This window comes from Bubalus kerabau, chromosome 14 (assembly GCF_029407905.1).
Source record: "Bubalus kerabau isolate K-KA32 ecotype Philippines breed swamp buffalo chromosome 14, PCC_UOA_SB_1v2, whole genome shotgun sequence".
Lineage (NCBI taxonomy): Eukaryota > Metazoa > Chordata > Mammalia > Artiodactyla > Bovidae > Bubalus > Bubalus kerabau.
Genome location: NC_073637.1, coordinates 65,005,530 through 65,020,790, shown reverse-complemented (window position 1 = coordinate 65,020,790; position 15,261 = coordinate 65,005,530). Strand labels below are relative to the sequence as shown.

Below are 15,261 nucleotides of genomic sequence, written 5' to 3'. Positions count from 1 at the left end.
TGAGCCCTGGGATTTCTTTGGAAGGAATGATGCTAAAGCTGAAACTACAGTACTTTGGCTACCTCATACGAAGAGTTGACTCATTGGAAAAGACTCTGATGCTGGGAGGGATTGGGGGCAGGAGGAGAAGGGGATGACAGAGGATGAGACGGCTGGATGGCATCACTGACTCGATGGACGTGAGTTTGAATGAACTCCGGGAGTTGGTGATGGACAGGGAGGCCTGGCGTGCTGCGATTCATGGGGTTGCAAAGAGTTGGACACGACTGAGAGACTGAACTGAACTGAACTGACTGAACTGAAAATAGTATCAAGGATGTAATCTATTGTGCTTGTTTTTCCCCAGAGACTGCCTCTTCTATTCATGTAGTCACCAGATAAATCTAAGTGCTGTCCTTTTATCCCTGCGCGTGTGCTGTCGCTCAGTCATGTCCAACTCTTTGTGACCCTCTGGACTGCAGGCCACCAGGCTCCTCCATCCATGGGATTCTCTAGGCAAGAATACTGGAGTGGGTTGCTATGCCCTCCTCCAGGGGATCTTTCTGACCCAGGGGTCAAACCCGAGTCTCTTATGTCTCCTGCTTTGGCAGGCTAGTTCTTTACCACTAGCACCACCTGGAAAGCCCCCTTATATCCCTAGTCCTTCATAAATAAAGTGGTATGTATTGATGTCTATATACTATAGAAAAGGAGGATAAATTTAATCATTTGTATTCCTCCTTCCATTCCTCTCAGTATTTTATAATGAGATTATTATTTTTAGTTCTGTTGGGCAATTCCATTTTTTCAGATTCATATCATTTTGCTTGTCTCTCTTGATACCTCATGTTGTAAAATGAGAATGCTGATGTCTTTACTACCCATCCCTCCTCCTGTTCCATGTCTTACTTTGCCAGCTCTTTTACTTTTTCACCAAGTTGAAAGCATCTTAGCATTTATATTCTGTTCTTTGGAGAGGGTTTAAGAATTATTTAACGGGAAAATTGAAAACCAAAAACTAGAAATGGCTTGACTGAGATCTGGTTAATGTTAGAGCTGGGACTAAAACCCGGGGCTTTTGACTCTCAGTCTAGTGGGCTTTCTAGATAAATTCATTGACCTCATTCATCAGATGTTTATTGAATGGTTATTCTCTGCTAGGCATTACATTAAGTACCAGTAATACAAAAATAATAAAAAATTGTCTCAAATCTCATACTGTCATGAAAATAAGAAAAATAGATGTGTAAACAAATAACTATGTTTCGATGCAATAAGATGCAAAGGAAGATGTTGTGTAGCTTTTTTTTTTAACCCCCACAGGTCAGAGATTATAGAAATTGATGTAATTATTAAAAGTTACAGTTTTAATATGTTGAGGAGATAGTGTTTCACCCAACTAACTTATGGAAAATAAGGCATTGCTGATATAAAGATAAATTTAAATTGTCTGTTTCAAGTTTAAATATAAAAGCAAAAACGTTGTAAATTTATAACTAGAAATTATAATAAATCAGTTTCATGTATTCAGTAAGTTTTGTGTGAGAATATCCACATATTCTTTAGTTGTACTTTTAGGTTTGTTTAATATTCTAATTTTAAGTCTAAGGCTTATGCATTTTTTTAATAGATCTTTTTTATGGTGACTCGTGAACTTTTTCCTTTCTTCCTCCCTCAGATTTTCATCACCGTGAACTGCCTGAGTACAGATTTCTCCTCCCAAAAAGGAGTGAAAGGACTTCCTTTGATGATTCAGATTGATACGTACAGTTATAATAATCGTAGCAATAAACCCATTCATAGAGCTTATTGCCAGATCAAGGTCTTCTGTGACAAAGTGAGTAAAGATGACAGTTTGTCATAAAGGTATTTCTGTTATTAGATATTACTTTTGATGGCATTTCCCCCTTGTCACCTTTTCTTGTCTAGTGGTGTCCAAATAATCACTTTCCAGTCACAGTGGGAGTGGCAGTCTTTCATTCTCTGTTCTTATTAGCTATCTCGGGAGCCATCAACTGTATTTTTTTTTTCAGTCAATCATTCTAGCACTAATTTAATGACTGACACTGTGCTGTGCTATGAGTCTGATTCACATAGATATAACTGATCTAACAGATGGATAGTTTTTCATGGGTAGGTAGATCCTGTCCCAGAACATACTAATATAACCTCTTTCATGGGTTAAATGGAGTCTCATCTAGAGCCTTTTGGAATGGACACAGCACCTTTTAAGTATGTTCACTAGCAGACACGATGCTTCAGGAGGACACGTAGTTTTTGAATCTTCTTGAATCCCCCTGTATGAGATAGATCAATTAGAATAGCAAAGAGTAAAATCCCATGATTATGTGATGAGAGACCCTTACAAATCCCAAATGTGAATGGGACCAAGCATCAACAGTTTCAGAACCTGTACGATGTCAGCATCATGAGGGAAAATAATGGACTCACTTGATGACCGAAGAACAGGACACTATCGAGTGGTCCATAAGAGCAGAGAGTGCAGTGGGCCATCAGAGGACATCTGGTGAGACTGGGGTAGAAGGGGATGGATTGTGCAGACTTGAATTTACTGGTGGGTGGGTGCAAGGGGACAAAACATTGGAGTGTTTGGGGCTCTGTAAACTTGGGAAAGTTATAAATTGAAGTTCCCTTCTGGGATAAAAATCCTGCTCTGAGAAAAGGCTGCTGGGAGTAGAATCCAAGTTGAGTTAGACAAAAACAAAGCAAAGGTTCAAAGGAATGAGAAGTTCCAATTAAAAAGGAAGAGGGGAAAGAAAACAGAGTAGTGAGATCTCAGGAAATACAGGACAATTTTCTGTTATCACTTTGTGAACGCAGCTAGAGTAGGAGCGTGAGGACCATCAAGCTAGAAGAATTTCGTAACTTACTCATTTCACTTAGAAATGACCAACAGAAAAGAAAAAGTGTTGAGTCGCATACAGTGTCACATGAAAAATATAATTACAATTAGACTAACTTCTTGTGGACCATGGATGCATGCCAGAAAGACATGCCCCCGAAACAGGTGATACATATTATATGTCCTTATGTCTATAGCCTACTGTTCCAGATGGGCTGAGAATTAACAAAATTTTAAAATATGAAATTAACAAAATCATGGAAATTATGAAGAACAACATAAACAACAATTTGAAAAACTCAGACATGAGATGTTTGGAGACCAGAATGACTTGAAAAGAGATATAGTAGAATTCAGGAAAAAATTTAGAAGTGGAAGAGTAAAATGTTTCAGAAGTAAAGACTAGTACAAGTAACATGGGAGTAAATAAATGTAAAAGATAATTCCTTAAGAACAATACAAGTATAAAATGGCAAAATTTTAAAAACGTGAAGAAATGAGAAAATAACAGATACAGAAGAGAGGGAAAGAAGATACAAAGACATATAATATGTATCTTTGTGGGAGAAAACATAAACAATGGAACAGAAGAAAAGCTAAAAAAGGATAAATCAGGAAAACTGAAAAAGAACACATTTTTAAATGAGCTACCAGGCACTTGGGAAAGTTGATTGAGGATAGCCAATATCAAAAGCTATTGGACTTTAAAAATATTTTTTGGGCATCTAAGAAAAATAAAATAGACAATGGGTCATTAATTTTTTTCATTAATTTTTTGCTGGAGTGTAGTTGATGTACAGTGTTGCCTTGGTTCCAGGTGCACAGCAAAGTGAATCAGCCACACACACACATATCCACTCTTTTCCAGACTTTCCTCCCATAGAGGCCACCACACAGGGTTGAGCTGAGTTCCCTGTGTTACGCTGCTGCTGCTAAGTCGCTTCAGTCGTGTCCGACTCTGTGCGACCCCATAGACGGCAGCCCACCAGGCTCCCCCGTCCCTAGGATTCTCTAGGCAAGAACACTGGAGTGGGTTGCCATTTCCTTCTCCAATGCATGAAAGTGAAAAGTGAAAGTGAAGTCACTCAGTCGTGTCCGACTCTTCTCGACCCCATGGATTGCAGCCCACCAGGCTCCTCCGCCCATGGGATTTTCCAGGCAAGAGTACTGGAATGGGGTGCCATTAGTAGGTCCCTATTAGCCATATACTTTATATATGGTAAGCAATGAATCATTTATAAAGAAACTTTTATTATCAAGCTTTTCAACAGCAACATCTTGTCAGGAGACGATGATAAAGTAACCAAGTAAAGAAAATGTGACCCAAGGATTTTACATCCAGCCAAGCTGATTTTCAAGTATAAAGAAAACAGGCAAATGCAAAACAAAGTAAAACGAGGAAACAAAACCACCAGTGAACAAACAACCAAAGGGGCAAAAATCCAGGGAATATTTCTGCTCGAGGAATCTAGTAGAAAACTGTTTAGACACCAATATGACTGTAAAGACATTGATAAAAGGACTGATGGTGAGCATTCCACGTGTTTTTATCTTGGATAAAATGATGGGAGAGACAGGAATGGCAATATGATATGTTCTGACAATAATCAAGACATAATTATTTAGCAGTTGGGTAGGGTGGGGAGAGAATATGAAAAATAGAATAAACTGGCAACTGCTGTTGCTGTTATTTTAGTTTCTAAGTCATGTCCAATTCTTTTGTGACCCCATGGACTGTAGCCTGCCAGGCTCCTCTGTCCAAGGGATTTCCCAGGCAAGAATACTAGGGTGGGCTGTCATTTCCTTCTCCAGGGGATCTTCCCAACCCAGGGATCGAACCCAAGTCTCCTGCATTGCAGGCAGACTCTTTACTACTGAGCCGCCAGGGAGTTGGCTGGATGTAAAAGAGTAGGAGTTCAGTTAGATCCTGGGGAGAAGAGAGAAAGGGGAAAAAGAGTTTAGTGGCTAATTCAGAATTGCCAGCACTCTTAACAGTGCTGCAGTCAGATGTAGATCAAAGAGCTGTAGGGCCATTAAAATGTCTGAGTTGTCATTTAGCAGAGTTGGAGAGGAGGAAAAAGTGGGCATCTCTGAACAGAAGGCAAAGATGGTCACGAGACAAGAGAAGGAAGCAAATTAACTCGAACTGCACTGAGTTTAGGGACACGTGGCATAATGGAAGACGTCTCTAAAATCTTGATAGCGTTTCAAGTTGCAATGATTTCAGTTAGTGCCAATTGTCAGAGCAGCACAGCCCTCTCAGGCCCAGTTAGGCAGCTTCCATGATACAGAGGAGGCACAGTTAGGTCTGTAGACACAGTTGTTATGTAGATGAGAAAATTGCCAGTGAGCACAGGTAACTTGCCAGAGTCATGTGGCGGAAAAAGCAGAGTAGCTGCGTGTAAATCCATGTCTGATCCCAAACTCAGGTTCCTTATATCTTTAATTCAGCATATTAAATGTTAAGAAAGTGAAAGTGAAGTTGCTTAGTTGTGTCTGACTCTTAGCGACCCCATGGACTGCAGCCCACCGGGCTCCTCTGTCCACGGGATTTTCCAGGCAAGAGTACTAGAGTGGGGTGCCATTGCCTTCTCCAGAAAGAAGAAAGCATTTTCAAATGATGTACAAGGTGGAATTTTTAAAGTACACATGGGAGAACAATTAAATGATTTGAATTCCCTTCTTTTATTTCAGAAGTTTCAAGGGGAATAGTAGAATCGCCCTCCCTGAATCTCCTTCTTGGAAGGAAGGAGGAAGATTAGGAGCAAGGAGAAAAGGAAGGAAGGGTGGAATGGAGGCCCTGGGCAATCCGTTTACCTTTATGTCACAGCTGGACTTGAAAGTATGAAAGAGAAGGCTTAAGGGATGCTCGTATAATTATTTGTTTCAAGTGTTGATGTAATAAATACTAAAAATCAAAATAAAGCATAAAATGCAGAATAAACAGAGAGTGCTATATGGTTGTTCACTATGCCCTAGAATGAGAGGGACGCCAAGGAGCTAGTGATGTAAAGAGTCTCTAGTGGGTCGTTTTTTAGTTAACATGATGATGAGGATCAGGAAACTCATAGGGAAGGAATCTCGTGGGATAAGCAGAGTATATTAATCTTGCTGCTGCTAAGTCGCTTCAGTCATGTCCAACTCTGTGTGACCTCATAGATGGCAACCCACCAGGCTCCCCCGTCCCTGGGATTCTCCAGGCAAGAACACTGGAGTGGGTTGCCATTTCCTTCTCCAATGCATGAAAGTGAAAAGTGAAAGGGAAGTCGCTCAGTCTGTCCAACTCTTCTCAACCCCATGGACTGCAGCCTACCAGGCTCCTCCGTCCATGGGATTTTCCAGGGAAGAGTACCAGAGTGGGTTGCCATTGCCTTCTCCGATATTAATCTTAACTGCTCTTAATTATTCCGATAAGCTAGATGCAAAATCTTTTGCTATGATTTGTCATTATATTTGTAGCCATGATTTCAAAATACAGGCAAAACTCACTCCTGGGACATTTTAATTCTTGCACTTTCAAATAGGTGTGTAAATGCAAAAGATTAATTTGAATCATCCTCTAAAGCAAAAGAATTAAGAGTTCTTCCATTTTAAAACTGTAAATTTCCCACAGTTTAGAGTTTTAAACAAATGGAATTTTGTACTATTTATAGTTCCCCAGGTTGATTTCTAATTAATGTACCTGTAAGATTGCAGATGAAAATAAAGGACTTCTCTCCCTTTTTTTGATATTAAAATTTTTTTTATGAAATACATATGTTTATGAATTAAAAATTCAGGATCTGCTATATGGCTATATCTTTATCAATACTTTTGTCTGTATTTTTATGGGCTCCGTCACTCAATCGTGTCCAGCTCTTTGTGATCCCATGAACTGTAGCCAGACAGGCTTCTCTGACAATGGAATTTTCCAGGCAAGAATACTAGAGTGACTTGCCATTTCCTACTCCAGGGGATCTTCCCAACCCAGGGTTTGAACCTGCATCTCTTGTGTCTCCTATGTTGGCAGATGGATTCTTTACTACTACGCCACCTGGGAAACAGATATCTTTATATCTGTATTTAATTCAGTTATCTTTCATGAAAAACAAGAATCATATTACTGCAAAGAGCAACTATATATTGTTCAAAACTTGAAAATAAAGCCACCTTCTCCTAAGAATTTTCCCCCTTTTTATTAATTCTTGCTTAGAATTATCTTGGAGATTATAAAAAACTAAAGATATTCTTCCTAAATACCTTCTTGGTATCTTGGCCAACTTTAATTAGGTTAAGGCCACATTATTGAGACAAATTTAAGAGAAACAATTTAAGTATCGAATACAAATATAAAGATAGCCATCACCTCTCAAGAGGTGGCAAAGGTGATCACAGTATAATCAGGAAATCCTCTGGCATCTTTTTTTCTTTTCTCCAAATTTAACACTTCATAATGAACATCTAAGTGGGGGAAATTATTTTCAAATGATAAATTTGGTATTTGTAGCAAATTATACCCTTCGGGAAGAACCAGACTTTTTTACATTTTAATGAGAGTGAAAATATTTTCCAGAAGCTTTGGGTCACAAATAATCAAAAGAAGGAAAGGAATTCTTGGAAGGTCATGTTCAAGGATGGTTCTTCATCATAATTGAATGTATCAAAGCTGCCCTGGGTCACTGTGAATCAAAGCGTTATTTTAAACATGAGGATGGTGGCCCTCCTAAGTTTGGATACTATCAGAATTGTTTTGGAGTGCTGCTATCTGGGCCTTCTGGGCAGGAAGTTTCTTACATAGATGTGGTACCCAGACTAGGCTCTATGGAGAACTACTCTGTGTTTTATGTTAATCCTTCAGGTTTGGCGTATCAAAGAACCCCTGTAAAATAATAAGCAGGTGACATTATTTCCTAAAAATTGACACTGAACATATATAAATCTTGGAACGGTAATTTCAGAACTTTTCTTCACATAAATTGTACAAGACAGAAGAGTAATTTTAAAATAAAATTGCTCGACAAACTTTGGGATGTGTCTTCAGTGAGTTATGATTTATGTAGGTAAATTTCTATATTTTGACTTACATGCAATACTATATTGTACAGAACTTCAAATACAGAGAAAAAAGTCTTACATGGACACAACTACAAATGAATAATAAGGGCCTTTTGCTTCTTTTTCACACCCATTTGAACAAGGTCATGTTTGTGCATTTAGCACTTTATTTTTTTTCTGAAAATATTATACCTTATCTAGACAAAAATCTCTGCAAAACTTTTAGTGTATCTTGAAGAGACTTTCCAAGGAAATATTTTTATATTTCATCTCCTTCTTTCTATGAATTTCTATGGTTTATAAACATCAGTGACAATTTAAAACTTAAAAATAGAGCACTGTAAATGATTAGTCTCTTTTTGGAGTAGAAGCTTTTTGACATAAAAATGCATATTTATAATATCTGTTTAAACTATTATAAGCATCCAAATCTTACCAACGTAAAGTTCTTAGAACTCTCCTGGCACAGAGGAAGTGCCACATCTGACTAGCTGTTATCACTTGTTCATCAAGAATTAGCTCTAAAACCGTGTCCTTTATGATGGATGCCTGCCTTGGCCACATGTCTCCATTGTGTCATGGCCTTACTTTAGCCAGAATTGGGAATATGTTGGTTTTTTTTCTTTTTTAAGCCAGATTGATAAGCAAAATCTATATTTCAGTGTTTTACTTCTAAACCATTAGCGTGCCCCTTTCTGTGAATTGCCTTCGTGACTCTTGTCCATTTTTTAACTGGTATGTTAGTTGCTGTTTTCTTTTTACATTTGAATCATTATTTATATGTTATTGATTTAACACATTATATGAGATTTTATGGGCTTCCCTGGTTGCTTAGGCAGTAAAGAATCCGCCTGCAGTGTGGGAGACCTGGGTTCGATCCCTGGGTTGGGAAGATCCCCCTGGAGGAGGGCACGGCAACCCACTCCAGTATTCTGGCCTGGAAAATCCCCAAGGACAGAGGCACCTGGTGGGCTACAGTCCATGGGGTCACAAAATGTCAGACACGACTGAGTGATGAAGCCCAGCCCAGCACAGCACATGAGATTTATATAGCAAGTATTTCCACCAACTTGTCCCTTCCTTTTTAATTGATCTGTGTGCATTTTACAGAAGGATTAAATTGTACATTCTCAGATCTATCTCTTTTGTGTGTGATAACTTGGGGATTTTCCAGGGGTAGAGGTTGCTGAGCAGTCCACCCTTTGCTATTTTTTAAATGTGCTGCCACAAAGGGCAGAAATAGTCAGTGAGGATTTGAAATGTAGGGGAGGAGTCTAGGCTGGGAGAGGTGTTGCTTGTTAGAGCACCTTGGAAATATGGGTATAGATGGACTTCTCTGCCACAAGAATGGAGAGAGGGAAAGGAAAAGGGAACTATGTTGAAATGTCTGTATTTGGGGCGTGAGAAGAGGAAAATTAGCAAAGCTGACATCGAAGGGTGACCAAAAAGAGAAGAGGATGATCAAAGAATTGTGGAAGACCAAGAGGGCAAGAGACATGGGTGATGGTCAGCTGGTTAATTTGGATGGAGTTGGCAAGAGATGCCAATGAAAAAGTCAAATTACAAGGAACAGAGGAGCTAAAAGGCAAATTGAATGCCATTTCCAAGAGCATATGAACATATTAAGACAAAAGCCCAGATCGTAGTTGTATATACAAAATCTTACACCTTGTGTAGTTTGCTTCAGCCCTACCTCATTTCCTCTTCTGTAATAATTTTTTAAAGTTCCATACCAAGGAGCAAAGGAAGTTTTATAGGAAATTCACACTCAACTTTCATGCCCACTCCATGATTAGGAAAGATAACAGGCCAATGCTTCATCCTACAACATTTTATTTTAAATAAATACCACTAAAATTACTTAACCAGCTTTACTGGGATAGGGAACTGAGTCTGGCCTTTCTGTAATTGGAATTGTTTAAATAGGCAAGATACCAAAAAAGGGGAGACTTTGGGAGGAGTGGGATCCCTCCCTACCCCAGGAGATCAGCAACATCAGGTAGACTAAGGGGCGGTCGACCTCGCTGGAGGATGGAGCCGCGGCTGCCGGCCTCCCCTCCCCACGTTTTATTTCTTATCCCTGTGACTTGTGTGTGCACAGTTGTTTTGCACGCTCTGGTAACATGCCTGGCATTGTCTGCATTTGTTTTTCCCTGTCAGGGAGCAGAAAGAAAAATCCGAGATGAAGAGAGGAAGCAGAACAGGAAGAAGGGGAAAGGCCAGGCCTCCCAGACCCAGTGCAACAATTGTGAGTGTGGCTGAGAAGGGGGATGGGCTTCAGCCGGGCCAGGTCCACCAAGGAATGGGTGGAAAGAAGTGGGTTGCAGGTAAAATATGCACGTCCAAGTTATGGCTGGGCTTCCCTGGTGGCTCAGACAGTAATGAATCCTCCTGCAATGAGGGAGACCTGGGTTCGACCTCTGAGCTGGGAAGTTCTTCTGGAAGAGGGCATAGCAACCCACTCCAGTATTCTTGCCTGGAGAATCCCCATGGACAGAGGAACCTGGCGGGCTTCAGTCCATGTGGTTGCAAAGAGTCAAACACAACTGAGCAACTAAGCACAACACAAGTTATGGCTAGCCATGGTGATGTGGTGAACCATGCCTGTGAAAAGCAAATAGAATCATGTGATTACATTAGAGCTAGGAGGGAGGTTCTAATATTCCAGAGACCAACATCCTCCTTCTCCAGACAAATCTAGGGTGCAGAGAGTGACAAGAGAGCACCCGTTCAGGAGTGTTCATTCCAAGTCCACACTCTTTCTGCTGGTCTGGTGATGGGAGACGGGAGGCTTTTAAAGTCTGTTCACATATATGGCATTTGGGAAGCTTCATAGGAGACCATTGCGAACTTTAGCCAAGACTAGAGCTTACAAGTAAGAGATCTTAAGTCATCCACGACCCTTGCACTTACGGGTTTTGTGATCGTGTCCAGCCTCTGATGGGAAATTGGCAGCGATACCGTTACAGAAGAAGAGTGACATCACCTACTTCAAGACAATGCCTGATCTGCACTCCCAGCCCGTCCTCTTCATACCTGATGTTCACTTCGCAAACCTGCAGAGAACAGGACAGGTATGGCCGACCCGCTCACATCGCCTGCCATCCATCCACTCGGCAGGTAGAGCCTTAAGAGACCATCACTTCAGGCGCTATTGACCTGAAAAATAAAACCCATGCGTTCGACCATAAGTCAGCCATTTCCTACAGAAAATGTATTTTTATAGAAAGGAATGTCTCAGGAGAGGAAACCAACTTACTAAGGGGAAGGTGAAAGTGAGCTGATAATAGTGAAGTGTTGACAAAGCAATGAAAGAGGAAGAAAGTAAGAAGGCTGATAACCTGTAAGGCAAGTTTTGTGAGTTTTGTTGTGTGGGATCCGCATGATGCAATAGGGCTCCATCTAATGGTGGGAAATTGAACTGCACCCATTGGAAAGTTGCTTAAGAGGAAAATTCTTTCTGTTAAAAACTTTTTCTTAGTAAATTGACAGTTACTATTGAATAGGTAAATTATTTTAAACCAAAAGAAAAATGAGATTGTAGACAAGCCTTTTAAAAGACAATTCCTGTCTTCTAGTTCTAGTTACAAGTGAAATTATAGAGATAATATTATAATACATAAACACCCAATAATTAGCTCCTTATGGTAGCTCACGTTAATGATATGCAGCCACTAAAATTATAATTAGGAAAGCTATGTAGCAACATAGGAACTAGTTATGATAATGTTCAGTGGGGAAAAGGTAGAATATTCATTTGTGTCTATACTGTGATTCCAAATACTGGGTTGGCCTAAAAGTTCATTTGGGTTTTTTGCAAGATGTTACAAGAAAAATTGTAATACTTGATAAGTAAGCTTAAGAGATGGATAATTTTTCTTTCTTTTTGTAATGTCTTAATATTGTCTATTTTATGTGATAAATTAAAATTGTGTGAAAAAAAAATTACTTCCCTAGCTTTAGCCAGAATTGTCTTTCTGTTGAGAAATAGGTGCATACAGACACATTCAAGTTTTTCTTCCGTTCTAGCGTTCAGGTGCTCACTGGAATTGACCTTAGTCTAGGAGCAGAAATCATTATTGGCTTAACTTTCTTTTTCTTGAGAATATTTTGTCCCTGGGCCATTTCATTTTGTGTATGAGACAAAACATACAACCAGTTATACAACCAGAACTTTTTAATTGGTGTTTTTGATGCCAACTAAATATGGGTAGCAGAATACCCCCTAGTTCTTTTTCTTAGAGAGCATTACATTAAAATTTAACATTCTCATCTTGTCTTACTTGTCTGATAGGAAAAAGACACAGAGATGAAAGGAAGAACGTAATGATTTATTACGACATGAGTGCCAGGGCCTGATTTTATTTTTTAATTCCCAAGAACATGGTGATGTGTGTATTTACAGTCTTTGTAAATACGTGGTGTATTTTGAAGCTAGGTCGTCACACTTTTAGGAAAGAGGGGATGGTTGAGTTAAATTGCTCTCATTGTTTCCTGTTGTGATTCTGGCTTCAGCCCTGTGTCAAAGCTGACAGCCTGACCTGTTCTCTTGGCAAGATTTCTCTAAAATACGCAAAGCTGTAAATGAATCTTAAGAGGAAAACTGACCAAATGTGACGGCTCGTGACTGTCTCTGGCCTCACGTGCCCCCTCTGTGTCCTGAGCGGGACTCCTAGCCTGTGGCTGAGCGGAAGGAAAGTGTAGTCTTTCCCATTTGTTGGTTTCAGCAGTTTGCAAAGCAGCCCAATCAGCGTCCCCTGGGGCATCAGCAAAGTTAAGTCCTGCTGTCCCTGAAGAGCCTCAGGCTTTCCCTGTGGCTTTGGAGTCAGAATGTAGGGGGTCAGTGAGGGAGCCTGCCTGAGCCCCGGGTGACAAAGGAACGCACTCTTCTGTGCGCTGGGACAGTGTGTGAACATCCCGTGGTTGATCAACGTGCTTGGCTGAAGGAAAAGAGCACCTGCGGTAGCTGGTCAGAACTAGAAAGGCTGCCTTTCCTTAGAAGAGTCAGGAGTTTGGGGGGATGTGTCCAGAGGCAGGAGGGAAGAGGGCAGTGCTGTGATGTTGGAAGTGGGCAAGGGACAGGGCTTGCTGAACTTCGACAGGCCAAACAAGAGCCAGCTGTGGCAGATCACGAGCTGGCCTAGTTCTCCCATAAGAGAGCAGAGATGGAAGGGAGGAAGGCAAGTGATGGTGTGATGCTCAGTAACTGCCATGGACCTGGCAAAGTCAGCCACGTGGCAGCCCTTCAGCTGCAGAACAAGCTGCCGGCTAGCTTTCACTGTCAGCCCACATGTCCCCTTCTCCCTCCCTGTCTCATTGATTCACTCGTGGGTTGAAATAGTCACTGGATGGTTATCAAACACTCACAGGAGGGCATTCTTACCGAGTCCATGCTCACTCCACTCCCTGCATGACAGGCCAGTAAATCAGAGATGAGGAATGTGGAGGCAAGGAATGCAACATCATTCAGAAAGCAAGCAGACCAAGAAGGTGGCAGACTAGTATCTCCAAATGACCATCTTCTCTGGGCTTGGATGCCAGTTTCTGTTATAGAACAGAGATGGGGAGGAGGTGAGGAAGTAAAATAAAAAGGTCATGAGTCTTGCAAGTATCTCCTGGAATGGCCAGCCTGAGGGGGGAGGTGGAATGGGGACAGGTTGTGTTAATGTCTTCTTTTTTTGTAAAATTCAGGCAGAGGGGCAGGGTTCCCCAGGCAAGCCTTTTAGTAAACAAAAGCAATGGGGGGAAGCAAAAGTTAAAGAAACAGATCCACCATGGAGTCAGATTTTGTTGTCCCCTGAAACAGCATGAACCCAGGGTGCAGGCACTATGGAGGTCTTTGGTTTCCTTCTCCTCGCATTAAAGCCCAGAAGATCCAACCAGTCCATCCTAAAGGAGATCAGTCCTGGGTGTTCATTGGAAAGACTGATGCTGAAGCTGAAACTCCAATACATTGGCCACCTCATGTGAAGAGTTGACTCATTGGAAAAGAGTCTGATGCTGGGAGGGATTGGGGGCAGGAGGAGAAGGGGACGACAGAGGATGAGATGGCTGGATGGCATCACCGACTCGATGGAAGTGAGTCTGGGTGGACTCCGGAAGTTGGTGATGGATAGGGAGGCCTGGCGTGCTGCGATTCATGGGGTTGCAAACAGTTGGACGCAACTGAGCGACTGAACTGAACTGATGCAAGGTGCCTTTCATCAAGAACCCTTGAAAAGAAGTGATAGAGGAGCTTGGGAGAAATTGTGGGCTGTGTAGGCCTCGTTCCTCTGGATCCCGTGTACCTGGCAGGAATCAGCCTCCCTCAATGCACCTGAACCCAGGGAGGACATCCCTTCTCCCTTACACCCTCGAGAGCCGTCTCCCTGACCTGTGGCTTGTAAGCCACTTCCGCCCAAATCACAGGCGTTCTTGATAAGAATTCAGGTTCCCAAGGTTCATTCCAGGTCTTTCAAATTAAAATCTCCAAAGGGGAGCCTGGGAATTTGTGTTTATGAGAAGTTCTCCAGATCGTTTTTATGTGTTCTGAAGTTTGAGAACACTGTCCAAAAATTAAACTTGTGCCATAAGCACTAGGGCCGACTAGGAAGAGATGGAGGGTCATCCCGTGCGAGGAGGAGGAGGAGTGGCGGTGCGGAGAGGCGACGGGGGCAGCGCAGTGGAGGCTGTGCAGGAGGCCAGGGGGACACTCGAGAGAAGGTCGCTTCTGGTTCTGGATCACCAGGCACCTTTGCAGAGAGCTGGCCGTTACCCTGCCTGGGCAGTGAAGCAGGGCGGGTGTATTATGCCACATTTAAAGAAAGCAGCAAAAAACCAAGTCAACATCAGTCTTAGGTCCAGTGCTGTGGCCCAGGCTCCCTGGCTTATGTGTGTCCCTCTGTATACATCTAAATAAACAGTCCATTATGAGCATAACCCAGTGCTCCGATGCCACACTGAAACTTGGGGCGTGGGGAGGAAACGTCTTACCTTCACCTTCATTGCCTTGTGTTTAAGAAGAAAGGATATAATACTACCATAAACATTAAATTGTTTAAGAGGAAAAAGTTCCCCATGGAAATCTCAGCCAATGACTAATATGACTCATTCCCGAAGAGTTCCAGGTAACGAGCTCTGTTGTATAACTAAGTTTGGGCTTGGCGGCATCCTGGAAACTGGCACGAGCCTTTGAGAAAGTTTACATGGAGGGTGTTGTGCTGTGGCAGGGACATTAATGAAATGGACTGGAACCCAGAGGTGATTTTTGAAGTTTAACGTGTGAATGTTGGATACTAACGAGTGTCATTCTTCACCCAAATGCAAATGATCCTTAAGCACATAGTTAAAGCTCTTGAAAGGCCCACGATTAATTGCCGTAAATAACTGGGTGAAGAGGACTTAAC

The 15,261-nt window shown here is 41.6% G+C and overlaps 1 protein-coding gene across 1 annotated transcript in view; it reads left to right on the top strand.

Annotated features, from left to right (window-relative positions):
- GRHL2 (grainyhead like transcription factor 2) overlaps positions 1–15,261 on the top strand; it is a 172,645-nt gene that overhangs the window by 127,282 nt on the left and 30,102 nt on the right. Inside the window, exons 9-11 of the mRNA XM_055546510.1 lie at positions 1,658–1,816; positions 10,037–10,124; positions 10,811–10,996. Coding sequence (XP_055402485.1) covers positions 1,658–1,816; positions 10,037–10,124; positions 10,811–10,996 — 433 coding nt within the window. The remainder of the gene's footprint in view (positions 1–1,657; positions 1,817–10,036; positions 10,125–10,810; positions 10,997–15,261) is intronic.